The sequence below is a fragment of the Populus alba genome, chromosome 12 (genome assembly GCF_005239225.2).
Source record: "Populus alba chromosome 12, ASM523922v2, whole genome shotgun sequence".
Lineage (NCBI taxonomy): Eukaryota > Viridiplantae > Streptophyta > Magnoliopsida > Malpighiales > Salicaceae > Populus > Populus alba.
The window spans coordinates 9,691,051-9,718,579 of record NC_133295.1 but is presented as its reverse complement, the minus strand read 5'-3'; the positions used below and the strand labels follow the sequence as shown (position 1 = coordinate 9,718,579).

At 33.4% G+C, this 27,529-nt stretch overlaps 3 protein-coding genes across 4 annotated transcripts; 2 read left to right on the top strand and 1 right to left on the bottom strand.

The window, feature by feature from the left end:
- The first annotated feature begins 766 nt into the window (after positions 1-766).
- LOC118044574 (uncharacterized) lies at positions 767-6,737 on the top strand. Its single transcript, XM_035052934.2, has 15 exons — positions 767-1,465; positions 1,728-1,825; positions 1,924-2,024; positions 2,119-2,197; positions 2,372-2,432; positions 2,692-2,738; positions 2,860-2,952; positions 3,401-3,491; positions 3,766-3,814; positions 4,650-4,766; positions 4,855-5,002; positions 5,691-5,783; positions 5,911-5,979; positions 6,353-6,395; positions 6,504-6,737. Exons 1-15 carry the CDS (start codon positions 1,408-1,410, stop codon positions 6,602-6,604), a joined length of 1,248 nt encoding a protein of 415 aa, XP_034908825.1. The 5' UTR covers positions 767-1,407; the 3' UTR covers positions 6,605-6,737.
- Positions 6,738-7,374: 637 nt separating this feature from the next.
- Positions 7,375-11,798, bottom strand: LOC118044575 (E2F transcription factor-like E2FE). Its single transcript, XM_035052935.2, has 11 exons — positions 11,443-11,798; positions 11,277-11,344; positions 11,109-11,161; positions 10,947-11,024; positions 10,754-10,813; positions 10,510-10,618; positions 10,160-10,227; positions 9,790-9,862; positions 9,639-9,700; positions 9,120-9,525; positions 7,375-7,670 (listed from the first exon to the last, which is right to left on the bottom strand). Exons 1-11 carry the CDS (start codon positions 11,532-11,534, stop codon positions 7,582-7,584), a joined length of 1,158 nt encoding a protein of 385 aa, XP_034908826.1. The 5' UTR covers positions 11,535-11,798; the 3' UTR covers positions 7,375-7,581.
- Positions 11,799-17,781: 5,983 nt separating this feature from the next.
- On the top strand, positions 17,782-27,141 carry LOC118044576 (phosphatidylinositol 3-kinase, root isoform). Of its 2 annotated transcripts, XM_035052937.2 has the most exons (18): positions 17,782-17,800; positions 17,916-18,061; positions 18,154-18,232; positions 18,331-18,427; positions 18,958-19,116; positions 19,197-19,406; positions 20,771-20,949; positions 21,366-21,513; positions 21,952-22,047; positions 22,405-22,540; positions 22,716-22,837; positions 23,744-23,938; positions 24,096-24,266; positions 24,473-24,610; positions 25,108-25,262; positions 25,958-26,101; positions 26,429-26,576; positions 26,676-27,141. In XM_035052937.2, the coding sequence occupies exons 2-18, from the start codon at positions 17,944-17,946 to the stop codon at positions 26,811-26,813; spliced, it is 2,433 nt and encodes an 810-aa protein (XP_034908828.1). In that variant the 5' UTR covers positions 17,782-17,800; positions 17,916-17,943; the 3' UTR covers positions 26,814-27,141. The 2 variants fall into 2 exon arrangements, with proteins under 2 accessions (XP_034908828.1, XP_034908827.1); XM_035052936.2 differs by lacking the exon at positions 17,782-17,800 and having other exon boundaries at positions 17,807-18,061.
- The last annotated feature ends 388 nt before the right edge of the window (positions 27,142-27,529 follow it).

Here is a 27,529-nt window from a genome sequence, read left to right as displayed (position 1 = left end):
AAACTTAAAATATTAAAAAAATCAGAGGGGGTAAAGTTGAAAATCATTTATAATATGATAGATTATTTATAGATTAAAAATTGATAGGGAATGAAATAGAAAAACATTGTTGAGGGCTAACCCAATAAAATCAAACAAAAAAATAAAATAAAATAAGAGAATAAAATTAAAAAATATATATCAAAACAAAAGTTAAAAAAAAAAATAAAAAAACCCTCAATTTATAAAAAGGAAAGAAACTCAGCAAACCTCTTAAACCTGATCTAATCTTTAAAAGTTGTATCCCGTGAAATGTTTGACCTAGATTCAATCAAGAAGCATAATTCTCAATCAATTTAATTTTAAAGGATGTGATCAGTAGAAAAATATTACTAAAAAACCTGCAAAAACAAAAAAAATATAAGGAAAAAAGTTGATAGAAAAAACCCAAGAAGAATGCAATTTAATGAGAAAAATTAAAAAATAATAATAACAAACAAACCATTATAAAATTATAATTAAAACCCTGATACCAGAACTAAAAAATCTAAATATTAATGGTAATATAGTAATTCTATTATTTTATTAAATATAAAACAAAAACGCTATTGTACATATATTAAATTATTTTATTCAATGATTATATTAATAATTTTATTATATATTAAAAAATATAATCACTAAAATAACCCCATATAATGTTTTAAAAATATTTATATCATAGTAAAAATATCATCCCACTCTGAAAGCAAATACAAAAGACAAAATGATCAAGAGACCACAAATACAATTGTAATGAACAGTGTCATTTGTCTTGTAACTAAGTAAGATCCATACGAGAATTATTGTTTCGAATAATAATATACCACCCTCCTGGGAATCAAGAATATTCTCTTCTCGAAAAAAGAAGAAGAAGAAGAAGGAGAAGAAGCATCCTCGTCTAGCTGTCAACTTATGATGGTATGGAAGAGTGGGCCATAATCAAATCTCCAAGACCCCAAGCTGAGATGTCCCCCCGCCCTCTGCCTTTCACCAAAAAGCAGACACGCAAATACAACACAACCACATCAGAAGGCACGGATCGTTAGTAAAAACAGCAGCAGCAGTGGTCCAGATCCGGGAAACTTACACACTGTTTGTTTCCTTTCACAGCTCAAAGAATATATATATATATATATCTTTTACCACTTATCACCCGCACTTCACTGCACTAGATCTTAAAAAATCTATACGTCCTTGTCGCCAAAAGGGAGCAAGATATTGTTGGTCTATTTACTATTACTGAGATGGATTGAATGGTGACATGCTCTTAATTTTGTTGTTGCTGTACGGTTGAGTATTGTCTGTGTCCACATACATAAAAATTTTAAACAGACAAGAGTTACTGAGGAATTTGAGATCCGGGGTTGCTGTTTTGAGTGGAAAAATATGGGAAGCTCTGAGGAGAGGGTTGTTGCTGTCATCATGGTCGGTGGACCTACTAAAGGTATCAATTTTTTTTGTTCATTCAATTGCTTAATCACAGTTTGATTTCTATATTGGAATTCTCAATTGTGATTCCTTAATTGTATGCGATACAGTTTAATGCTCATTTTACGGCTCCATTATCGGACTTTTTCCTGGGTTCTTCTGATTTTCTCGATGTTTGATGTAATTTTGATTCTTTTGGTGCAGATAATGAAACCCTGTTCTTTGTTTCTTTGATTTGTTTTCTTCATTCAATTGAGTTGAAATCTGAAATGATGCAGGCACTAGATTCAGGCCGTTGTCATTGGATATTCCAAAGCCTCTTTTTCCTCTAGCAGGACAACCAATGGTTCACCATCCAATCTCTGCTTGTAAGAAGGTGTTTATTTAATTCCTTAAAGAAATTATTCTAATTTGTTTGTTTCCTAGTTAGCATAGCATATTTTAGAGTCATTGAGATTGCATTTTCTGTTTCAGATTCCAAACTTGACACAGATCTATCTTGTTGGTTTCTACGAGGAAAGAGAGTTTGCTTTGTATGTTTCCTCAATCTCGAATGAGCTGAAAGTGTCTGTTAGGTAAAATGACTTGATGGCCTTTCTTGATTATTTGCTGCTGATTCCGTAGTTGAGTTTTTTTTTTTTTTTTGTAATTATCAATCTGTGCTTGTAGATATTTGCGGGAAGATAAGCCACATGGTTCTGCTGGCGGGCTTTTTAACTTCAGAGATCTAATCATGGAAGACAACCCGGTTTTCATCTCAGCTTAAACTTTTCTATTAGCATGCACGCCTGTCACCTATTTTACAGTATTTTCTTTGCATGTTCATATGTGAACATGCGGTAGTTGCTAGCATTTTCTGCAGATATAGATGGATGATTTCTACTCCAAAATTCAGTACTGATGCTTGGTTATCTTGCCGCAGTCCCATATCTTTCTGCTGAATTGTGATGTTTGCTGCAGTTTTCCACTCCCAGAAATGCTTGGTAATCTACTTTGCCATATTGGATTATTTTGAACTTCATGAATTTTTTTGAACTTGTTCGTAAATTCCTCTTCAGGGTATCATATGCATCCTCATGGAACCATTAATTTTAGATATTTCCATGATTATATTGAGATAAATAAAATGGTCTTATGTACATTATTATATTTTAGCTAAGGTTTCTTTTGTGTGGACAGTTTGTAGTTTATATTTATGTAGCAGAAGCATTAATTACTGTATTTCCACTGCAATGCTTGCAGAGGCCCACAGAGCATATGGTGGGATGGGAACTATCCTAGTAATCAAGGTTAGTTGAATGCAAAAGATAATAACCTAGGAAAATTGTTCAGAGTTTGGTACTCCAGCAATAGGATGTACTCTGTTTGTCTCCAAGATGTTTTAACTCCATTATTGTTTTCTGCATGCAGGTCTCAGCTGAGTCAGCCAGCCAGTTTGGGGAATTGGTAGCTGATCCTGACACCAATGAGTTGTTGCATTACACAGAGAAGCCTGAAACTTTTGTAAGTACCAGTCCAGAAACACATTTTATTTAGGGAATTTCAGTACTTTCATTATTTGCTCGAATGATTGATCAAAGATGGATCTGATTCAACTTTTTAAGCTTTTTTTTAACTATCTTTCTTGGTTGTTATCCCTTTTTTGTTTTTTTTTTTTAAGTAAAACCAATACATATAATCTGAAGGTATGGTCATTGAATTTTGAAAAGCTTACTTCTGCATTTAAAGGTAAGAAGTTTTTGCTTAGGCTTGATAGCAAAATCTCATCTTTTTTTATACTTAATTTTAGTACATAACCAAACATCAATTTTATTTTATTTTCTTTTATTGAAGTACAATAGGCTTCAAATTGTAGTGAATCCAATGGTGATTTCTGTTACTGTTTACTGCCATTCCCCTCAATTATGCTTTCCCCCCCTTTTCATTCGTTTGATATTATGTTTTGATGTAGGTAAGTGACCGGATAAATTGTGGTGTTTATGTTTTTACACCAGAAATATTCACAGCCATCCAGGGTGTTTCTTCTCAACGGAAAGACAGAGGTATGTGATATGGTGTTTTGCCTGTAGGGTGCCTGTGTAAGATTAATTTAGAAGTTCCAGAATTCCGTGTTTCTTTTCTTTAATAAACTAGTTTAGCCTGTATCGGCTTTTAACAAGGGTGCATAGTGAAAATCTGCATCAACTAAAAATATTCTGATCCTAAAGCTTGGCATATCTTGGCTTGTTTTTTTAGATTGTGATAGCATTCTCTGTAATTATTGATAGTTTGAGTCTTGATTTTGGAAAATTCTAAACTCTGTTTTACCATTTTCAGCTAATCTGAGACGTGTTTCTAGCTTCGAAGCCCTCCAATTTTCTACAAGGTATGTGGTTCATACTTTACGTACTTTTTCATCCCTTAATCTTGGAATTAATGACTCTAGGCTGAGCATTGCTAGAATAATTTCACTTTAAACTATTATGATAAATTTATTGAAAGGGAGTTGAACAAATGTTTCGCCAATCTTTTAAGATACCACTTTTTTTAAACTCATTAAAGTTGCCAATTAGTTTTGAAAATACATTTGGCCTCTTAACTGGAATTCTTCAAACAATCCATAAGATGCATAAGCATCTCATGGATTGTTTGAACAATCCATATGCATCTGCAGTAACTCATGGGTTTGAAGACCATCAATTACAGTTCTTGTGACTAAGAGTGGATCTATTTTATTTCTTTCTTTCTTGGGCCTCTTTAGTCGTTGAATTGACTAAAATTTAGACTTATTCATGACAATAATCATATGTTTGTTTGCTTGTCTATGTAAATGAGTGACTTGGAGAGTTAGTGTTCGAAATGTTCTCTTGTCACAATTGATTGTTTACTGGCATGGGATTTGCCAACCACATCTTGAACTTGTATGAAGAGTCAAGTAGTCAACAGGTCTTCTGTGTAACAAAAAAATTCAATTTGTACAACTCAATTGGAATACAGATTCCCTGCAGTAATATGAACTTTATCGTTTAAGTTGCAGTATATGTCCTCTCTAATATTACTATTCTGGGAGAGACATCCTTGATAGTTTTAGCCAAGTCCTGTTTTGGTATTTTCTTTCCTTTCTCAACGTGCATTAATATCGTTGTTAGTGCTCACTTATTGATTCGATAGAACCCAATATTTTCCATAAGCTCCTGCTTTGATCCAAGTTCCCTTAACAGGAGTCTTCCAACAGATTATGTAAGATTGGATCAGGATATCCTGTCACCCCTTGCTGGAAAAAAGCAGCTATATACGTATGAAACCATGGACTTCTGGGAACAAATTAAAACTCCTGGGTAAGTCAATCTTTACATCTTATGTTAGATCTTCTTTGCCATCTTTAACCAGTTACCTTGTGTCATTTTCACTAAATTTATACTGCAGAATGTCTCTAAAGTGTTCTGGTTTATATCTTGCCCAATTCCAATTCACCTCACCCCATCTTTTGGCTGGTGGTGATGGCTCAAAGAGTGCTACTATTGAAGGTGATGTTTATATACATCCTTCAGCGAAAGTACATCCTACTGCTAAGGTAATCTTTTCATCTTGTTTATGATAACAGATATATGGGTACAAAATAGAACTGATGGCCGATGCAATCCTTTTAGTATGTTTTAGTTGGGGCCCCTTTTTATTTCTTGTTCATAGTTTAGCAAGTACTGTTTTTTTATCCGGTTGAATGCTTACTAGTATTATTTGTACACAATAGAACTGTTAGCCAATGCAATCCTTTTAGTACAATGATAGTCAGGGCTTCTTTTTCTTTTTTTGTTCATAGTTTAGTCAGCACTTTTTTTTATCCGCTTGAATTCTTATCAGTATTCTTTTTGTCAAATCCCTCTATGGTGGTGGTTAGGTGATGGGAATTAGGTGCATTGGCCTCTAGGGCACCTTTAAAAATGTTAATAGTTTCTTTATCCATCTATTATGATGCAAAAGGAATGTTGGTTGCTTACTCTTTTCCTTTCGGAGCGGAAAATGATTTACAAACAAAAAATCATGTTAAGATTCCATAAAAATTTGTGTCAAACAATAAGTCGTAAAACTGTGGGTCTCACAAATAATCAAATAATGATCAAGCATGAAAATGCAACCTCCACATCAGTTGTTATGATTTCTTTGTTTCTATAGCACTTCTCCTTCCTGTTTTATGTACTGCTTCTTTCCCTGCATATAATTCATTTATGAAATTGACTTTTTTGTGGAATGTGATGAAACAGATTGGTCCCAATGTCTCTATATCTGCCAATGCTCGTATAGGACCAGGTGCAAGGCTCATAAGGTGTATCATCCTAGATAACGTTGAAGTCATGGTAGGGAACTGAATTAAGAGATTTATCATGAATAACTTTGCTATCTTTATATCTTTTTAGGGTGAGGTTGTGGAGGGGCCCCTTAAGATGTCTCAAACTTGATTGTATGCTTCGTTTTATCTCTCAGGAAAATGCAGTTGTCATTTATTCAATTGTTGGGTGGAACTCTTCCATTGGGAGATGGTCCCGTGTCCAGGCAAGTTGTCTATCCTGTTATATTTTAGTTGGATGATTGTCGCTCTTGTTTGCTACTTGCCAAATGTTATTCACTTCAATCAGTATCCCGACAATATAACAAAGGCAGACATTATATTTGTATTGCGGAATGTGTCTCAATATCAGTAATACGATTCTAGTATCTACACGTTTAATGTTACCATTGTCGTATTATTTTTTCCCCCTTCTTCCATTGATAATCCGAAACTCTCCTCTGTTCCTTCTCCAAAGTGGTGTCTGATATGATGCATCTGTTTATTCTTATTATTACCACTATGGTATATATTTCCTTTATCTGCGGACTTCCCTTTAATGCATGGTAGGACTTATTATGTTCAATGAAATGGTTACAGGCTGGAGGTGATTACAATGCCAAGCTTGGGGTTACAATCCTTGGTACATTTTTTATGCATTAACCCTATTTCCCTTTACCAGTCCATTTCCTCTTTTTTTATGGACAAATTATTTCTCTGCACGATCTCAGTGTTCTTTTCATTGATCCAGGCGAAGGTGTTACTGTTGAGGATGAAGTAGTGGTGATTAACAGCATTGTCCTCCCATACAAGACACTCGATGTTAGTGTTCAGGACGAAATTATTTTATAGTAGACCTGGAAAGCTCCGATTTCTGCCATCTCTCTTTCTTGTACTGGACACCTTTTTTAAAAACATTTATCGATATGTAAATTGACATTTGCAATTTATAATAATAAAAATTTTGATTTCGAGTTTGACAAAAGCTGTCTTCATGTGCCGATAAACATGGATAAATTATAGTACATTTTTATTTCATCAAGGCAAGAGCTTTCTTCATGTGCCGATAAAAAAGATGATTTGTTCTCCTTTGGCGATCGATAAACATTGTACACGAGCAGTAAAAACATGAAATCCGGATATGGCAGTCGATGCTACTGCAAGACTGATGGGGAACATACGAGAAAATGCTTCTCATCATTTCCTTCACCTGAATCATAGAGCAATAACGATATTCCATTCTCCATTGTTGTCCGAAGATGTACTCACTTTCAAAGAAGACCCAGAGGACATCTGGGTGTTCGTAAATCTCTCACTACCGTAGGGTTTAGAAGCATTCGCCCCTCGTCATTTACCCCAAAACAAAGAGACCCAAACCTTCATCCACGTTTTTCTCACGACGCGGTGTCGGTGCATTTGCAGAACCTTTATCTCTAATTTCATCTTTTATAATTCCCGGCATCATAAGAGCATCAAAACAGCAAGAAGACAAGAAAATGTAATAGATAGGAAAAGGTCTGAGTGTATTGTATTGCGCTGCAGCTGTTGTCCCATGAAAACAAAATGATGTCTTGCATAAACGAAGCAACTTTGTAGCTACTTAACCAAGGAGAAAAGACGGGTATATTCAAATTCATTTGCTTCGAAACATCAGATAAACAACATTGTTTGGCCACGCTAAGATGGTGCACGGGGAATATGCATCCAACCTGAAGCCATTTTTCTATCCTAAAAAGTACAAAAAAAAAAAGAAAAGAACAAAAGAGGAAAAGAGAGAGAGAATGGAGTGTCTTATACTGTACTGGTAGCAGAGACACAGTAATAAAAAACTAGGAGATGTGTAATGGTTTCTTCCCAGCAACTTCCGTGTACCATGATTTCCATGCTTCCGTGTAGTGAAAAAAGAGATCTCTCAAAGCTGCAAAAATTATCAGCATATGAGCTTTTCATATTTTCCACACTTTTTGTTCCAAAGGTTCAACAAGACAAATGGATGGCAAGGCATATTAAAATAAACTATTAACTGACGACTAGCAATCAACACAATGACATCTCAGAGGAAGCACAACCCCAAATTATCAAGCACACGAAACCTAACTCACAAGCTAGACAAGTGCTGAAAAGGCCAGAGCAAAACTACGTGAAAAATGTGGATAGGCCAAGTAAATGCGAAAGCTGGAAAGACGAAAGGATCGCTCAATGGAGGCCGCCTCAAGGGAATAAATTAGATTTTTTTTATTTTAATTAACATGATTTAAATAAATTATAATTAAATATAAAAAAAAAATTGTTTCATACCAAAACTCTTATTTTTTTTTTAAATAATTCTTAATTTGTAATGGCTAACAAAAAATTAATAATAGTAAAAATTAATTCTTATTAATTCTTTAACCTTTTAATTTTTAAAATTCACTTCTAGAAAAAAAGCTTCCAACTTGAATTTTTTAGGTTTTACACACTTTTCCTTACCTTATTTTTTTTGTTTTTTTTTCTTTTTTATATTTTGATTTTCCTTTCAAATCTAGAACTTAGATTTATCTTATTGAGAAATATTTGATTTTACATAATCTTTAGGTTCAAAAATCTTATTTAAAAATATATTTGGATCAAAACAATGTTGTTGGAAACTTAGGAGACACAAGTGAGAAGTAATCAAATATTAAGAACAAATGATTCATCATTAACAATAATAAAAAATTCATTACTTTAAAATACTTCAACAACTAAATATCATTTTTATTTTAATTTAATCATAGTTAATTTTATTTGTATACATGCTAAAAAAATTTATTTTATATTAATTATAAATTTAAATATATACTTAGTATGCATACTAATTCTATTATTTATTTGTTTATATTAAAATTATGTTTGTCATTAATTACAATTTTATGTGCTTATAATTTTAAAAATATATAAACTATAGAATTTCATTTGACAGTTTTTATTTAACATGTTTTTATAATAATAAATTAAATTTATTTGCTCACTAATCTAATCTATTTATTTACAAACTTTGATTTTCACGAATAACTAACTTCACTGGACGAACAAAGTGATATGACCCAAGTAAACCATATTTGCTTTTCTTAAAAGCATAGCTTTACTAGCAGACCTTCAAACAATAGCATATTGACAATTTTCATGCTTTCAGACAACTCAACAATGGACTGATCAGTTGTCCAACTCATTGCATGATATCACGAGGAAACATGAAATGAAAGGCAAACAGACTATGTAGAGGCCAGGTGTTTTCTGTTTCTTGCTGAAGATGTATTTCTGAACCTAATCGTCAAATAATTGGATCTTGAAGTCTGATATGGTCAAACCGTTTCAGTGAATTTTTTATGAAAGCATTAGGTTGTACCTTGGTTGTGGTATTGAGGACGGAAAGTAGAGGAAAGACCCTCCCAATCATAGATCTGAGTTACTTTCTCTTCAGAGTTGCCAACTCTGGCTATGCTAACAGGAGCAAAAGGACCAAACTGGAAACTTCCTGAGTTCTGCTGTGAATCCTGTTCGAAATTGCCTCTCTGAACGACAGTTACAATATTCTCATCTTTTATTTCCTTCTGCATCTTCAGATTCTTGCTTTTATCCCCATCAACTGAAGAATCCGTTTGGTTTCTTTTAGAACATATGTTTGTGACATCAGCTCCAAATGTCCTCTTCCTAGACTCAAAAGGAGCCAAAGGATCACCTGATCCATTCTCCGATTTTCCTCTCAAACCTAACCACCTGAAAGCAGGTTTCCTTGTGTCAGCAGTATGTGTCTGCACATCATTTAATAAATATCAGTACTTTAAAGAATTGTATTAGTGCTCGAGTAACAAAGGCTAACATGATTCCTTTAAGTTTTCAATAAGCATTTGTCATGATTGGTTACCTTTTCAATAAGTTTTAGAGAAGAAAGCACATTTGCGATGTCATATAGCCTCCTTACTTTTGCTGCACAATCATATTATTCACGGAATGTAAACCAAAGAGCTAGACCACTAATTGCTCGTATCAAAAGTTGAGGAGTTGAGAAAAATTACTTCTCATAATTGAGGATTTATGGCCATCCCCGAGTAATAACTTGGCAGATTCATCTAGCGAGATCAAATTTGCCTGATAACAAAACACTCATAAGCACTATGTAATAGATAATGGCTAGAAAATTTATTATGACCTCATCTGACATTGTAGTTTAATCATGCCTTGAAAAAAATTTAAAATTTTTTTAACTTTAAATTATTTATTTTTATGTTTTTAAATTATTTTGACATACTCATATCAAAAATGAATTTTAAAAAATAAAAAAATAATATATTATTTTAATGTATTTTCAAGCAAAAAACACTTTGAAAAACAACATCTATCACACTCTAGGCTGTAAGAACTAAACTCATATAAGATTTCACTCACGTTGAAGCACACAAAGAGCTTGACAAAATTCTGAGTCAGAAGACCCAGCGACTTTTCCCTCCTGTGATCTGTAACAAAAATAATTGAGCTTGGTTATAAGATGTTAAGAAAAGTAGATGGGTAATTATATGTGCAACCAAAATTTTGAACAAAACATAGGACTAGTTCCAGTTCGACACATCACAAGAACAAATAACTACAAAGGCCTTTGAAAGTTTGTTAAGCTATTGCTTTTTTAAATCATATGCAGATTCTGTGGAAAAAAAACTTACTTGTACAAGTGATGTAATAACATACGAGAGAGAAGAAAACATAAATACAGATGCTCGTGGAAAAGGAAAGGACATTACCAAATCTTGACGCCGCTGTAGATTTGATAATACCAGAATTCTCATTCTGGCTTCCAGTGTTAGGATTGGAATCAGAGTCATCATCTTCATCCTCATCATCATCTGCAACCTAAAAAATTCAACACACGAAAAATGGAGATTAACAAAAAAGTTCCCGACTAGAAAAAAAGAATGAAAGAAGCCCTTAACAAAACACAGTAAGTTCATGAAGAACGAATAAATAAACCCTTAAAAGTCCGCTTACTTTCACAGAATTATTGCTTTGCTTATCAATTGTATTGACATTATCTCTCAAACCCTCTTCCTAAAACATCAACAACAACACAAAATCAGCCCAATTTCAAAAAACAACAACACTTCAGAAGAAAACCCATATCAAGCTCAAATATACGTAACATAAAATCATTTTCTTTTATTTTTTGGGTTATTTCTACTACCTTTAATTCTTGTAAAGCTTTAGGGACTGCAGCAAATCCCTTCCATAAATACTTGTTCTTTGCTTTTCTTGCAAGAACCTTTAAGAACATCAAAAACCCATATAAGAAAACTCACGAAAAAAACATTAAAAAAAATTGCAACATCATAATCAAGAGTCTCACCCCAACACTCTCCAAAACATTGACTATATCATAGATCCGCCTTCTCTCAACTCCTGCAAATCACAAACCCATTAAAAGAAATTAAAAATCCCACCCATTCAAAATACGGATCGATATTCCTAAATCATGATAACCAGTAAAATATAAAAATCAGAAATAAATAAATACCTAATTTTGAAGCAGCGTCATCAAGTCCAATCACGTCAATGTCATCTCGATTATACAGGGTCAAGAAACTGCACAAAAAGTAAAAATCAATTCAATTGCGGGGGAAAACTATTAGTTTTTGAAAAAAAAAAGAAAGAAAGAAAGAAAGAAAGATGGATTTGTTTACTTGGTGCATAAGAGACCGAGAGATTTCTGTTTCCTGCTATAAGTGTGATGCCTTGAAGAGGGATCTATAATATCACTGTAAGACAACGCCATTTTCTTTTCTTTTCTTTTCTTTTATGAGTGCAGATCTGATGCAGTGAATGGACAGATGGAGAAAATGAGGAACGGGAGAGAGGTAATTACCGTTAGAAAGGAAGAGAGAGGGAGAGGGAGAGGGGGTTTTCTGTTTTCTTAAGACTTGTGATAGGCGGGGTCTGGAATTTTGAATAGAGGGAGCAGTTTGGAGGGTTAATTATCTCTAGCGGGAATTCGAATTCGCCCCCCTTTTCTTTATTCTAACCTGGACGCGCTTTTGAGTTTGTGTAAAAAATTGGGCTGTGTCAAAAGTTGATGTAAGTTAGGATGTCTTTTATATATATATATATTTTTTGTTTTGATATACTTTTAAATAAAAAATACTTTAAAAAACAATTACTACTATAATATTAAAAATTACCTTAGTATTTCATAACCAAAATAGGTTAGCGCATGGATAAATAAAAATGATATTAGATGAAAACATGCTAAGTTTGAAGTAGGTGTTAGTATGTTTGAAATCAAATTACATGTTGAAATGAATTTAATTTTATATATGATTCGAATTCAATTGATAATCTATTAAAAATTTATATTTAGAATAAAATAATAAACCACCTAATTGAATTCAATTATAGGTTTTAGAATACTTGTGAAAATAAATTGAATTAATAATCTTGATTATTTTGCCCTTATATTTTTTTTTTGGTTAAAAAACACTTTTTTTGTGTTACAACGGCCTTTATATTTATCAATTTTTAACTAAAATCCTTTAATATTTTTACCACATTTATGATTCTTTAATCTAACTTATGTATCTAACATTACACTACCTTGAATTTTCTTGCAATATAAAAAAAGGGTTAAAAAGTCATTGTTCTATCAATGATATTGAGAGAAGGGATTTAAGAATATTAATAATAGACTTTAAACTTCGAATCATCCATTCATCATAGAGAAGAAAGCATAAGTAAATGACTAACATAATTTTAACAATGTTTACAACTCAATAAAGATATCATGATTTTTAGTTCTAATAATTCAAAAAATATCCCATAGAAAATAAATTTTTGACAATTGTATAAATAAGTCTGTGACAATTCTATAAATATTAGTTCTAACTTTCATGCTTAACTTGAACTCCTCAATAACATATTATCAACTCATCTTTTTCATCAATCATTCAAAGCGCAGCTCTTCCAGATATCCAAAAAATATTCCAATAAGATTAAAATGATCTATAAGCCATTCAACTACTTCAAAAAAGATTTGATCCCTCCAATTCTAATCCCTATGTTACTTTAATTATCTTGATTGGCTTCCAAACTTGATGATTTGTGTTCATAACAACTTATGAAATATTCTTCATTGCACGTTGCACGGGTCATTTCTTTAAATTAGGAATAATGATCACTTATCATTGGTTTTTTTTCGTTTTGTACCTTTCAAAGATAAAGTTCTAAACAATCATGGAGTAAATGATAATGAACCTTGTATTTTTGGTGTTAATGGAGCATTTGGGATGAAAGATCTCTGAATAAATCTTATTATTTGCTTGTATCTCATTAAAATCATCACCATCTCCCTTTTCTCTCTCTCCCATCTTCGTACATTTTCTCTAGCAATATTGGCTTGAGATCCAATTGCTATATTTTTCTCACATGTCTCTCCAAAAATGTTCAAGTGGTGAAGAGGCTTTCCTCGAGTAAGTCTTAATTTAAAATTGGCCTTATAATAGTAAATAAATCAAGACAATTGTAACTAATGAGTGTATAATAATGAAAATATAACAAGTGAATTATAATATTCATACCATCAATAAAGGTTTCCATACCTTCTCTGAAGCTTTGAATGTTTTGGTAGTGTCATTTCATTCAATTCCACTTTTTAGGTCAATTGTTTTTTCTAAAACCATTTGCTCCTTGAAAGTTTTAAAATGATTTGACACTTTCATCTTGAACATGTTCAAAGAAATTTGTTTTGTTGATTTCAACTATCATCTTCCTACAAGCTTTAGAAAAAAAGAAAAAAAAAAGGCTCTATCTTTATTTTGATTCTTATTTTTTTGTCCCCTAAGAATTTCAAGCATCATCTCATCCATTCCTATGATCCACTCAACTATGCTTCTCCATCATTTCCATGTTCTACATAAAAACTCCCTCCGCATCCAGAGCATCGCATATTATTATATGGCATCGTATAACACATTATTTAACTTACATTACTCAAGAAAAAAAAAAGTCAAACAAACAAAAACAAATTTAAGGCTAAAATAATGCAATAGTAGCTCAATAAATATTATAACAAAAACACATAAAATTTAAACATCCGGTCTCAAGTTCAAGATATTTAAACACAACTAATTCAAAGTAAAATAAAAATAATACATAAAATCAAGTTCTTATCAAAAGCAATGGTAAAAAAGACAAGTTAATGTCAAGATATGCAATCATGTCATATATGTCCAACCATAGTCTCTTTCGTAATTTCTTCCCTTCATCCATCTTCACCTCCATCAATTCCTCCATAAATAAATCCACCTTTAGGCTCATTATTCATGTGTTCTCTATCAACTCATGCAATAATTTCTTCATCCAAATTAAAAATCCATTAATAAGTTGTGTAAAATGCAGTAAGCTAAAAATGTTTCACACATTATGTCCGCATCATATCTTGACATCTTGGTTAGAATTGAATATATTGACTTCAAAACACCAAAAACCTTTTTAATTGCTTTACACAATGAAGAATGTCTTAAGTTGAATAGCTCTTTCGTATTCGTAGAAAGATGTCGAGAATATTATTTCAAATGATACCAAGTAATTTGATATGAAGTTATAAACCCTGATCTCAACATATATTTTGCATCAACTAAGTAGAATTTATCTAAAAATACAATTAAAACAAATTACTTTAGAAACTTTATGTATCATTTTTTATTCACTATTTAAAATGTATGTATAAAAAAACAAATACCTTGAGTAACATTAGCCTATCCTCTCTATTTAAAGTGTTATCTATAATTCTTGAGTATGAAACTAAGCCCTCTTACCCATGTAAGATATAAGTAAATTTCACATCAAAAGTGCCAACAACTAATACATTCATCATACGATAACTTTTCCCTCCTCCATAACTTGATACATCTTATTTGGAATCGGATATGTTTTCCATATATAATGCGAATACAATTCTTAAAAATTTCATTTACATTAATAAAAATGATTGTAAGATCCCACATCGGAAGTGATCGTCTAGAGCTAGGGCCCTATAAGTGTATGCTCACTTTGACTAGTAAGACGTGTTTTGGGGTCATGCGTGGCTGCCAAGAACAAAGCTGTGAGGGAGACCTAGGTGGAAGCCCTAGATTTGGGTTAACTAGGAGGCCCAAAGCGAACAATATCTTACTAGTAAGGTGGGGTGTTACAATGATTATATGAGTTCCATAGATATTGTTAAAATAAATATATCTATATAATGAATTACTTTAAAGTATGGATAAAATCTTTCTCCATTGTTAAGTATTTGTGATGGGATTATATAACCATTTGGTTGAGCTAAAATTTGATATTCATACCTGGTGAAAATGATGACTTGTCGTAGTAAATTGATAGAAAAAAAAGCTTTGTGATCGAGTACTTGTTTGACCATTTAAAATGTATAGAAACTTTGCAATTTGTTCCTCAATTGCATTGTATTGACTATCCATAAAAAGTCCTCTCACATGAAGTATTATAACTTATTAACTAAATACATCATAACTCATATGTGTTATACAAGATGAGTTATTATTTGTTTGCAATTCAATTAGCAATTCTTGATGTAATTGTTCTTTGTTATGTTTTTGTGGTTTGATGACTGATCTTTTTAATACGAGACATATGTTGAATCATGCAAGTTAAATAACCCACCTAAGCAACTATGCTAATATTGCATTTCTTTCAAATTATCTCATAATGCCTACAATTAATATTAATTAACAAGTTATTGCGGCTGGTGTTGAGGAGTTGATGGCCGGCGAGTGTTGATATTGAGAGAGAAAAGGGGAAATGGTCGTATATGATGGATAGGCTGATTTCAGGAGCAAAGGAAAAGGTGGAAATAGAGGAGCAGCTTAGTCAGTGCTTGCTCTTGGATGTGAAGGGTAAGAGTCGGGGCAAGCGACTGTGTGGTGGCTGCTGGAAGGAGGTTCAGTGGTTGGTGACTAGGGGGTTGGCAGCCGTGGGCTGCTGAAGAAGATGAGAGATTAACAGTCCCGGGCTTGTATTGAAACAAAATAGGGAGGTGCTTTACTTCAAGTGGTGCTAAGTGGAAAGAAAGATGGCAAGTTGGTGTAGGCTATGGCCTAAGGTTGAAGATGATGGTGGCGTGTGGGTGTAGGCAGGTTAGGTGGGGAGGAAAGTGGCTGGCAAGCTAGTGGCTGGGTGGTTGACGAGCTGGTGCTGGGCTGGGTGGTTGTTGGATGTGGGTTTCGGTGCTGGTATTTTTAGGTGGTTTCAGTATAGAAGATGGAGGGACATGAGTGAGGGTGGCTGGTGATGGGGGCTTCTGGGACAAAGGCTGGTCTGGTTCACGGTGGGGTAGAAGGCTGTGGCCTGTGGGTGTAGCCGGCGATGGGAAAGAAAGAAATGAGAGTGAGCAGCAGCTTTTTTTTTTGGTCCCCCCTGGAGGCTAGTGTTTTTTTTTTTTTTAATGGGGGAGATTTGAAAAGTAACGTTTGAGAAAGTTTTTCGTAAAGTTTTTTTTTAGATTTAAAGACGAAGGAAACTAAGATCAGTCATTGAATTTTAAAAATAAATCATAACCATTTATTTGTAAATAAAACACAAAACAAAAAAAATTATTAAATTAAAATAATTAATTAATTATTAGATTTCAAGAATAAATCACAATTTTTTATTTATTATCCGTAAACAATACAAAAAATAAATAAATCTTTAGATTTAGAGAATAAATTATAGATCATTTTATTAAAAAAAAATTAAGTTGCTTGGTAAGGGGGTTTTTAATTTTCAAATTGGTTATCTTCCTTTCATAATTATAATTGGATCATCAAAAAATTAAATGTATTTTTTTTTATTTTAAATTATTTGGAAAAGATGCTGCAATGGATGTAAATAAATTAAAAATATATTTTTGAATTTTTTTTATTTTTCTAAAAAATTTATCAAAAATTAAATAACAACATAGTGATCTCTTTATTATATTTTGAATTTACTTGGTCCCTCAACTTAAATTTTTTTTGTTAATATAGCCTTTCTATTTTATTATTATCTAATTTATGTTAACTTTTGCCACATTGATAGATATGTTATCTAAATTTGACTATTGTATTTTGTTTTTTAAAATTCCCCAACATTCAAAAATAAAAATAATTGAAATTTTTCAGATTAAAAATAAGTTATTTTAAAAAAGTTTAAATTCATTAAAATCTCTAGAAATCTAAAAATAAAAAAACTTGAAAACAACAAAAAGCAAAATATAATGTATATTTTGAAAAAAATTATTAGAAATTCGAAAATCAAATAATAATATAAAACTTGAAAAATTAAAAAAGTATTTTTAAAAAATACCAAAAAATTAGATATTCAGATTTCAAAAGATAATAAAATTTTTCAAATTTTGGAAAAAGGCCTAGATATTTGTAATATTTTTTTCATGCTTAAATAACTTTCTTATTCTTTTTTTCTTTCATTTAAATTATTTTTATTTTCATAGCTAAACAAGTTAATCTTAGATTTTATTTAAAATGCCAATATGGGTTGTGAAGATTGTTGATTGAATAAAAATTTAATGTAAGGATCACATTAAAAAATAGTTTTTTTTTTTAATAAAAGAACAAAAGTTGTGATTAGTCCAAGAAGATAGATAATTCATTTAAGTATGTTTGAAAATGTGGTTGCGATTTTATTTTAAAATACTTTTTACTAGAAAATACATTAAAATAATATTTTTTTTATTTTTTTAAAAATTATTTTTAATATTAGTACATCAAAATATTTAAAAATATAAAAAAATATTAATTTAAAGTAAAGAAAAAAAAAAAATAGCAGTTGTTTTTATTTTCAAATATTATTTTCATAAAAAAAAATATAAATTTAATATTTAAATTTGAGTTTTATTTTTATTTTTTTAGTATTGCAGTTATTTTTATTTAACACGTGGCATCCGATCTAACGGAAGCGGGATATATAAAAAAATTGCAAAACGTGCCATTGAAGGCATAATAGAAGAACTAATAATACAAGCTTTCTACTGTGGGGGGCCTTTTCTTTCTGAACCCGGTTCTCTCTTCTTCTTGTAGACTTGGTTTTTAATTTCATCTCACTCGCCTTTGAAATATATCTTATGTATTCCTTGATATTTATATTTATATACTATGAATGAAATTTAAATCAGGAAGAAGAAGAAGAAATAAAATTAAGGGATGAGTGGAAAGGAATTTCGGTTCTTCTTGTCCTGCGACATCAATCTCCCCGTCACTTTTCGTGTCGAGAGACTCCTCGGACCTTTGCCTTCTTCTCCTAAGAAGTCACCCAATTCAGGTCAGTTAGTCACCCTCCCTCCCTTTCTCTATTCAATTCACCTATCTATGCTGAAATCTGATAATTGAAATGAATTCATTCCATAATCACAGAAGAGATAAATGCAGAGCTGTACGTTGAGTGTGCCTTGTACATTGATGGCGCTCCATTCGGCCTTCCCATCAGAACTAGGTTTTTTTTTCCCCTTTTTCTTGAGAGCTTTTTTATTTTATTTTTAATCTTAGGTTTTATTTTATTATTTTATTTTTTTTGGGTGTTTTGGGTGCTAGATTGGAATCTGGCGGAGCATCATATTGCTGGAATGAGCTGATCACCATGAGCACTAAATATCGCGACTTAACTGCCCACTCACAGCTCGCTTTCACGGTAATTTTCTTTTTAGGAGAGTTGCTTCCAAAATCTTTTTTTTTTAAATTAATCTCCTCGAACAGTAACTGTTTCAGTAGGAGAGCATTGTACGCTATATTATATTAAATAGTTCAGTTATTTCAATTAAATTATTTGAAAATATCAATGTTTTGAGATTTCCATCCCAGTATCAATCAACCTTCCCTTTTCTGCATGGTTATTGCTGCAAGTAATCCTTCACATAAAGTATATTACGATCCATTTTCTTTGCAATACTCAAGTTTTTCTTGCACTGGATTATGTCATGCCTTGTTTCACTATTACTGTAATGTGTTAAAACTGCAGTCTTGCTGAAATTGAACACGCTTTTGTTGATATGTTGACAAACTTCCTTTGACTCCTGTTGTTCTGCTCGCTTTTGTTGATTCAAAATTGGGAGCTTATATAGAGAAAAGACTTTTCAGGGTTAATGGTTAGGTGTTTGCCGCTTCTCTCTACTGTTTTAGGACCTCTTCTTTTGTTAATGCTCAACCTGCTTTCACATGTAGGTCTGGGATGTTTCGTGTGGGAAAGATGAGGGATTGATTGGAGGAGCAACCATTATTCTTTTTAACAACAAGATGCAACTCAAAACAGGGAAGCAAAAGCTTAGGCTTTGGCCAGGGAAGGAGGCTGATGGTTCATTTCCGACAACTACTCCTGGAAAGGTTACTGATACCACTTGATTTGCAACATGCATCTGATACATATCCTGCCACATTTTCTAATCAGTATTCTGTGGTTGTAGGTCCCCAAGCATGAGCGTGGGGAGGTGGAGCGTTTAGAGAAACTTGTTAATAAATATGAGAGAGGACAAATTCAATGTGTTGATTGGCTCGACCGTCTCACTTTCAAAGCTATGGAGAAAATCAAGGAACGTGAAAACTGTAAAAATGGAAATTCTTCCTTATACTTGGTTGTTGATTTTTGCAGTCTTGAACATCGAGTTGTTTTTCAGGTATGATCCACATGCAATCATCTACTTTTGTTTGAAACTGAACCTGCTCTGGTACAATTACAGCAATAATGTTTATAAATTGTTTATTTCCTCTATTGATTTTCTATTTTTGTTTCTAACATCAAATATCAATATTTGGTTATTCACTAGTTAAAATTGGTTATGACAATCTTACTTATTCATTCTCTTGCCTGATTTGGAATATTGAAACCTAGGACCTATCTATAACGCACCTAATTCCTGTAAGATAGCAAAATGAAAATGTAAAGGCTTGAATTAATTTCATTGATCAAGGCCTGTCATTTATATATAGCTTTATAGTGCTCTATACTTGGTAAACACAAAAAATCAGCGACATTAATATGCAAAGCATGTCTTTAGGAAACAGTAGAGTGGACACCTTTTGTCAATGTGGCATTGATCCAACTGAGAAGGTATCAATCCTTCTTAGTCCAGAGAACAAAATCTAGGTTTATCTTGGTTGTGGCTTCAGAGGTGGAGTCAGGGTGTTTGGGTGGGCAAGGATTTTAGTTATTGACAGTACCCAAAAGATCATGGGTGTGCAAGACAGGCAAGAACTATGACACTCACAGTAAGTAGTTGTTGTGATCCAACTTGATTGATATGAACTGGGTAATATTGGGGATGAGAAAGGACATGCTTTGGGAAGTAGTTGAATCAGGCATTGTGGATAGTGAAACCATGTAAGACAAGAGAATGAAAATGCAAAGGCTTGAATTAATTTTCTAGATCAAGGTCTGTCATTTATGTATCTTTACAATGTTCTATATTTGGTAAATTCAAATAATCAGCAGCATTAATATACAAAGCATGTATTCAGGAAACGGAAGATAGGATGGCATTATATGATCCTTGATATATGTTGTGGTTGTCAATCCCTTGATTCTTGCTGATAGAGTGATGTATGAGATCAACAAGAGATGTGACTAGCAGATAGATCATGATTGATCTGGGATATGAGGCATGAGGTCAACCATGTTCGACCAGGAGATAGATCATGATTGATCAAGGATATTATCCTTAGCAATTCCTTCATCATTGACTCCATTACAATTTTGCAGAAGGTGCCTTTAATGGATGGGGAAATGGCTTGGTCATGGATGCCATAATGAGCATGGGAATTTGATAGCTTTTATACTCATTCTATACTAAATATAGAAGTCCAATAAATACTGATTAAGTATGCTGGCCTTGGGCTCGTTGTAGACACCTGACTTTTCTAGGATGACTTCTTGAACCACATCAAATTACATTTCTGCTCATTCAAGCATGGGGCAAGTGAGGTGGCTAATAATGCAGTCCAAATTCTATACATATTTTAAAACTTCTTGTCTGACATGTAGGAGTCAGGAGCAAATTTCTTATTACCATCTCCTATAGCTTCAACGAATGAGCTTGTTACCGTGTGGGATCCAGAAATTGGAAAGATAAATCCCTCTGAGCACAAGCAACTAAAGCTGGCAAGAAGTCTGACACGAGGTATAATTGACAGGGATCTGAAGCCAAGCTCTAATGAACGGAAGTAAGCTCTAAACCCTTTACATGAGAGATTCAATTTCTCACAAAAATAAACTTCCCTTAGAAATTGTAAGTTCTTATGTGTACTCAGCTCAATTTTTTCTGTTGAGATATATTGAGAGATTCGCTTGTGAATTGACATGGCTAGTCTGTCAGAATTTGCAGCTTCAGTCTTGAATGTTGAATCCTGTTAAAACAAGCTGAACTTGTACAAAGATATTCTAGTGTGAGCTTTGGTATAATAGAGCAGCTGGGTCTGATATTCATTAACACTGGGCAATCAATAACTGTCAAATGTTAATTTATGTCATCTCTGTCATGGATTGATTATGTCATTTCAGCACTATTTTTTTAACTTATTTATTGAGTGGTTTTATCTTGCATGTGTTGAGTTAAATCATTTGCCTACTTGTTTTTAAGGTCAATTCAAAGGATTCTGAAGTTCCCGCCAACAAGGATTTTGAATGGAGATGAAAGACAGCTTCTGTGGAAATTCCGTTTCTCATTGATGTCAGAGAAGAGGGCTCTTACAAAGTTCCTACGATGCGTTGAATGGAGTGATGTCCAGGTCAACATTTGATTATTTTCCCTTTAAAAGTTTACTCTCTGTAATTTACTGCATGGGTGAAATGACTGAAACATTGATTTACCTCTCTTCTTTCTCAAGTTCCCTTTCTCCTTCCAATATCTCAAATTACTTTTTGGATCTTCACCTTGTGAGAATCATGGTGTTTTTATCATTTGGGGAGGGGAGGTGTAGACTTTATTTGCTAGCTATTGGTTGCATCACATGGTTGTGTTAACAAATATTGTTTATACTTCATATTTATATAATTTTTTGGATTTTGCTTGATTATACCATTTTCTGATTTTAATTATTCAAATTCAGCATCGGTTTTTATTGCTTTTCTTCAGATGCTTTTACTACCTTTTTTTTTATTTGCTTTATTATCACTAGCCAAAATATAAATAATTTCTAAATGTTTTTATGCTGATGCATTTTCAGGAAGCAAAGCAGGCATTAGAATTGATGAATAGGTGGGAAATGATTGATGTATGTGATGCATTGGAGCTTCTATCTCCTGTATTTGAGAGGGAAGAGGTGGGTTTGCAAGAATGATCTGGTGTCTTGCTCTTACCATTACTAATCAGAAGTCCTGCCTTTTTTGTTTTTTTTTATGCCTTTTGTTTGGAAGAGCTGTCTCATGAATTAATATTATTCCAAAGTCCAAACTATCTAAGTTTTCTTTTCGAAGATCTTAGGTGGGACGATGCCTGGGATAGTGACCTATAAAGCATTCATAACAATGCAATGAGTATTTTGAAAGATTAAGAGCATATTATAGAGGCCTGAATGCTGATGCATAATATCCTCAACAAGAAAAATGCCTGTAAAATGGAGAATTTTACACATCTTTTCCAAAGTGAATGATGCCTGATTGTAATTCCTCTTTAACAGGTTCGTGCATATGCTGTCAGTGTTCTTGAAAGAGCTGATGATGAAGAACTTCAGTGTTACTTACTTCAACTGGTTCAGGCTCTTAGATTTGAGCGCTCTGATAAATCTCGCCTTTCTCAATTCCTCATAAAACGCTGTATGCTTTGTACTCTTAAGTGTTATAGAATGTCTGTATATGTGTGCATACAGGTTATTGGGTGAATATGTTCATATCCATGCACACATGAATACTATCCATCCATCCTTCCATCCATCCATTTTTATGCAATTAGCTTCTTTATTGCATCTGAGACTATTGTTGTGTTTGACAGCATTAAACAACATCGAGTTGGGTAGCTTTCTTCGTTGGTATGTTGCTGTGGAACTTTATGATCCTGCATATGCAAAACGGTTTTATTCTACGTATGAGATACTGGAGGAGAATATGGTGAAGGTGTGGATTATGAAATTTCTGTAGCTCAGCATCTGTGTTCTTTTTTCCTAAAAATTAGTTCTTTTGATCCCATGAGAGGCAGTGCAAGTTCCTCACATCCATTTAAATTATATTAACTGCAGCTTCTGGCAATATTTCAGGATTTTAATCTGTTTCTAGTTTCAACGTCTAACAATACTATTATATAACTTTTTCCCTAAAGATTAAAAAAAGAGCAGCATATGATTGTGGCCATTGGCATGCCTTTTGTTTTGTGCTCGAGTGAAATGTGGTTTCTGTGTCAGCAAGAGCCTCTGTTCCATTTGTTTGGTGATGAAGCTCTAAAAAGATAAAGAGCAACGTAAGAAAGGGTTTGGTAAGTTTATCATGCCATCTCATATACAATCTGACGGTGTTAAGTCCTCTCCTAACAGAGGATCATACATGACAACTAAATGCAAAAGGATAAACCCTTGTTGTGGAAGAGCATAGTGCTTGATCAAAATTATATGGTGCTCTGTTGCATTTTGACCCAGAGATGGCCACGTCAACAATTCAACATCCTAATTTCTGTTGTTCTCCATGTAACATTGTGGAATATATATTCATGTTCCTCCACTTGTGAAAGAGGGATAGAAGTAGCAAAATATCATTTCAGACTCTGTATATGGTTGGTATTCTAAATATAAGCGGAGAAGACATAGGTGAATCCAAGTTTACTCTGTAACTTCCAAAATGTAATTTTCACTGCATGGAACATGTATCTTTTATGATGAAAAAAAAAAAAAACCAACTTGAGGTATCAGATGGTGCTAGACTATTATAATTGGCTGTGTTCAGCTTTTAAACAAAATTCCTTTCCTCTCAGTAAAATATGGATTGCAAAGTTGTTTATGCTGTTGAGTAATTACATCCTCTTCATAACAGTTGGCAGCTGGTCCAAGTGGAGAAGAAGATGGATTTAAGTTGTGGCAGAGTTTGGTGCGCCAGACAGAATTGACAGCCCAGTTATGTTCTATAACAAAAGATTTAAGAAATGTGCGGGGCAATACTCAGAAGAAAACTGAAAAGCTTAGACAACTTCTCTCAGGTCTTCTTAGTGAACTTACCTATTTTGAAGAGGTAGTTCAACAACCAGAGGTTCCTTTTCCATTGAGCATTTCATTTTATAAGCTCTTAAAATGGCATGCTTCACATTTCACTGTTCTATTCTATCTAAATTATTATTGAAGACTGCTAAGACTTTGTAAATTGTTTTAAATACTGTGTTGGATTTCAGCCAATAAGATCACCACTTGCTCCAGGTGTCCTTATCACTGGGATAGTGCCATCAGAGTCTACGATATTCAAAAGTGCACTGCATCCTTTGCGCCTGACTTTTCGAACACACAATGGTGGAACTTGCAAGGTCATATTTAAGAAGGGGGATGATCTTCGACAAGACCAATTGGTAAATGGTTGACAGTTCCTAAGAAATTATAATTGGGCATGCAAAAAAAAACTTCTAATGTGCCTCCCCCCTCTCTGTCACACGCGTGCGATGCATGCACCTGCACAAAGACATGCATTTGTGCTGCATACTATGTTGGAGTTTGGTGGGTAGGATGTTTGGGATAGACCTTGACATCTGTGATATTTTGATATATGTTCCTGTAGGTTGTCCAAATGGTATCTCTAATGGACCGATTGCTTAAGTTGGAAAATCTTGATCTGCACTTAACTCCATATAAGGTGCTTGCTACTGGACAGGATGAAGGCATGCTAGAATTCATACCATCACGTTCATTGGCTCAGGTATTTCATCCTCCAAAAGTTTCAAGAAAAGATTTTACATGAGACAAGTAGACAATGTCTTTCTAAGGATAGTTGAAAAAGTAAAATCAATGCAATCTGAAAATTTTGCATGAAGTAAATTTGTTGCAACCTTTGAACCTAGCCTTTCAAATGACTTCCTTCATTATCAGCAAGGCACTTTGCTCTGTTATTTTCTATGATGATGGAATTTTTTTTGTGGACAGTGGTGAAGATCTTCTCTATGATTCTTAGAACTTGGAGGGAAATAAAGGGATAAAAAATGGCTTACTACACCTGAACATGGTTTACAAACTGATTCACTGGTTATTGTGCCCTTTCCATGCTATCTGAGAATTAAAAGGGACCTCAGTTATTTGTTCTTTATTGCAGATTAGTTGTTAGAATTATGTTCATGAAGATTTATTCAAGAAATTCATATCATATGCAACTCATATTATGTTATGATTGGTTGCTAACAATCATGTTTCCAAATCCAGATTCTCCAAGAGCACCGTAGCATTATCAACTATTTGCAGAAGTTTCATCCTGATGAACACGGACCATTTGGGATCACAGCCTCCTGTCTTGAGACATTCATAAAAAGTTGTGCTGGCTACTCTGTAATCACATATATATTGGGGGTTGGAGACCGGTAACGTCTAATCATGGACACATTAAAATGCGTGTGCATGTACCTTGCAATTATGTTAGCAATTCATCTTTCACACTAGAGCCCCAGAAATGATAGTGGCTGGGAAGGTTTACTGCCTAGTTCTTGAAATGTGCAAATACTGCTGGCTTCTTGTTAAGTTTTCCTAGGTGTTTGAGTAGGAACATGATCTCATTCCCAGGCTATTGAAAAGTTCACGTAAATTAAAAATCTCTTCAGATGGTTTTATGTTCCTTGTACTTGGAAATTGCTTACATGCTACAGTTCATGATCTAGGAGAACTGGAGTTTAAATTATAACCTAGAGTAATTGAACAGTGATTCATCTGATTGCCAGAGAAACAGCATTTTCCCATTGGCCCATCCCCACTAGGCCCCCAAAGATTCATTTACCTTTGCTTATGTAAAAGTGGAGTTTGTCCTTTTCCCATTGTGGCTTTGATTTTCAATATGTGGAATCTGAAATTTTATGCAAATTGTCTCATTATGCTTTCATATATGTGTGTGTGTGTGTGTGTACACCCCCACATTTTTATCTGCTTTGTTGAGTGTCGGCTGTCAATCTTGAAAAGACCTTTCATCTTTGCACAGGCATCTTAATTTCTGTACTTCCTAGTGCTGCTGTAGATATTTAAAGTAGAATGTATTTCTTAAGATATCTATTTTTCTTGGTCCCAGGCACCTAGACAACCTTCTCCTCACGGAAGATGGGCGTCTTTTCCATGTTGATTTTGGTTTTATTCTTGGCCGAGATCCAAAGCATTTTCCACCACCAATGAAACTCTGCAAAGAAATGGTTGAGGCCATGGGGGGTGCAGAAAGGTGTTCTTTGTTTTATTTAATCTTTCTCTTACATTTTTTCCCTCTTCTTGTGCTACCATTTTATGTCCTTGCTGGATAAGTAGATTCAGCATTCACTAGGGTACAGATAGGTACCTTATCAAACTCTGCAAAAAAATAATTAAGGCCATAGGTGGTATAAAAAGTTTTTCTTCTCTCTTTACTGGTTTTCTGTTTCTATTTTCGTGCATAGCTTCCTTAAAAAGACCGGTAGATTTGGAAACAATTTAGGATGCTCTTAAAATGCACGCAAGCAAATGTGTGAATAAGCTTTTTTTATTTATTTATTATTATTATTTTGTCTTGCAGCCCATACTATACCAGGTTTAAATCCTACTGCTGTGAAGCATACAACATCATTAGGAAGTCCAGTAACCTAATTTTGAATCTTTTCCATCTGATGGCGGGTTCCAACATTCCTGACATAGCTTCTGATCCTGAAAAAGGCATTCTCAAGGTAACACTTTATATTTCTTGCGACTATTTTCTTACATCTATTTTCTATTCCTTTTCCTTTCTGTCTGTTTTATGATTTAGACTATGGTGATGTTTACAGCTTCAGGAGAAGTTTCGGTTGGACATGGATGATGAGGCCTGCATACACTTTTTCCAGGATCTTATAAATGAGAGTGTTAGTGCATTGTTCCCTCAAATGGTTGAGACCATTCATCGGTGGGCTCAGTACTGGCGTTAATTATGTAGAAATCGGCTGGTGGTTGTTTCGTGCCTTTGTAAATAGCCAGGTAGATGTCTGGGTTGTGCCTTACCTTTCGTTTTTGTTTACCCGTTTCATTTTGCGGGTTTAGATTGTTTTTTAATAATCTAAGTTTCTAGGAAAATTTGAGTTAGGTTGCAGTTTGAATCATGAACTGGCCTCCAACTCCCCCCCTCCCTCACTGCAAGTTGCATTGTATAAAATTATTTACAAAACACTAAAATAGCTAATACTGTTTCATCAATTGTACACCCACACATAACTACACTTTGGATTCCCACAGCGCAATGTTTTTTGGTTTTTTTTCTTTTCTTTTTGTCATGTATTTTTATTTTTAATTTAATTCTTTCATGTTGATTTTATTTGAGATTGGCCCTAGTAATTTGTTTTGATAGGCTGATTTAGGGTTCTCACAAGGTAAAAAAAAAAAAAAGCTCGTCATTGGGTTGTCGCCTGATTTTCCAAAAAATTGTTCGGATATTTTGTTTTCCAAACAATTGAGACTACTGGACTACAATTGAAGTTTTTTTTTTAAAAAATCTAGTTCGTTTTGTCCTTGAAGGGAAGGAAAAATAATCAGTTGTGAGAATTAAGGAAAGGAGAGAGAAAAAGAAAAAAAAGAAAGATAATGGATTACAATCGAACTTTCTTTTCTCCCTCCACATCTTATGATTATTACAAGGATATTGAAAACT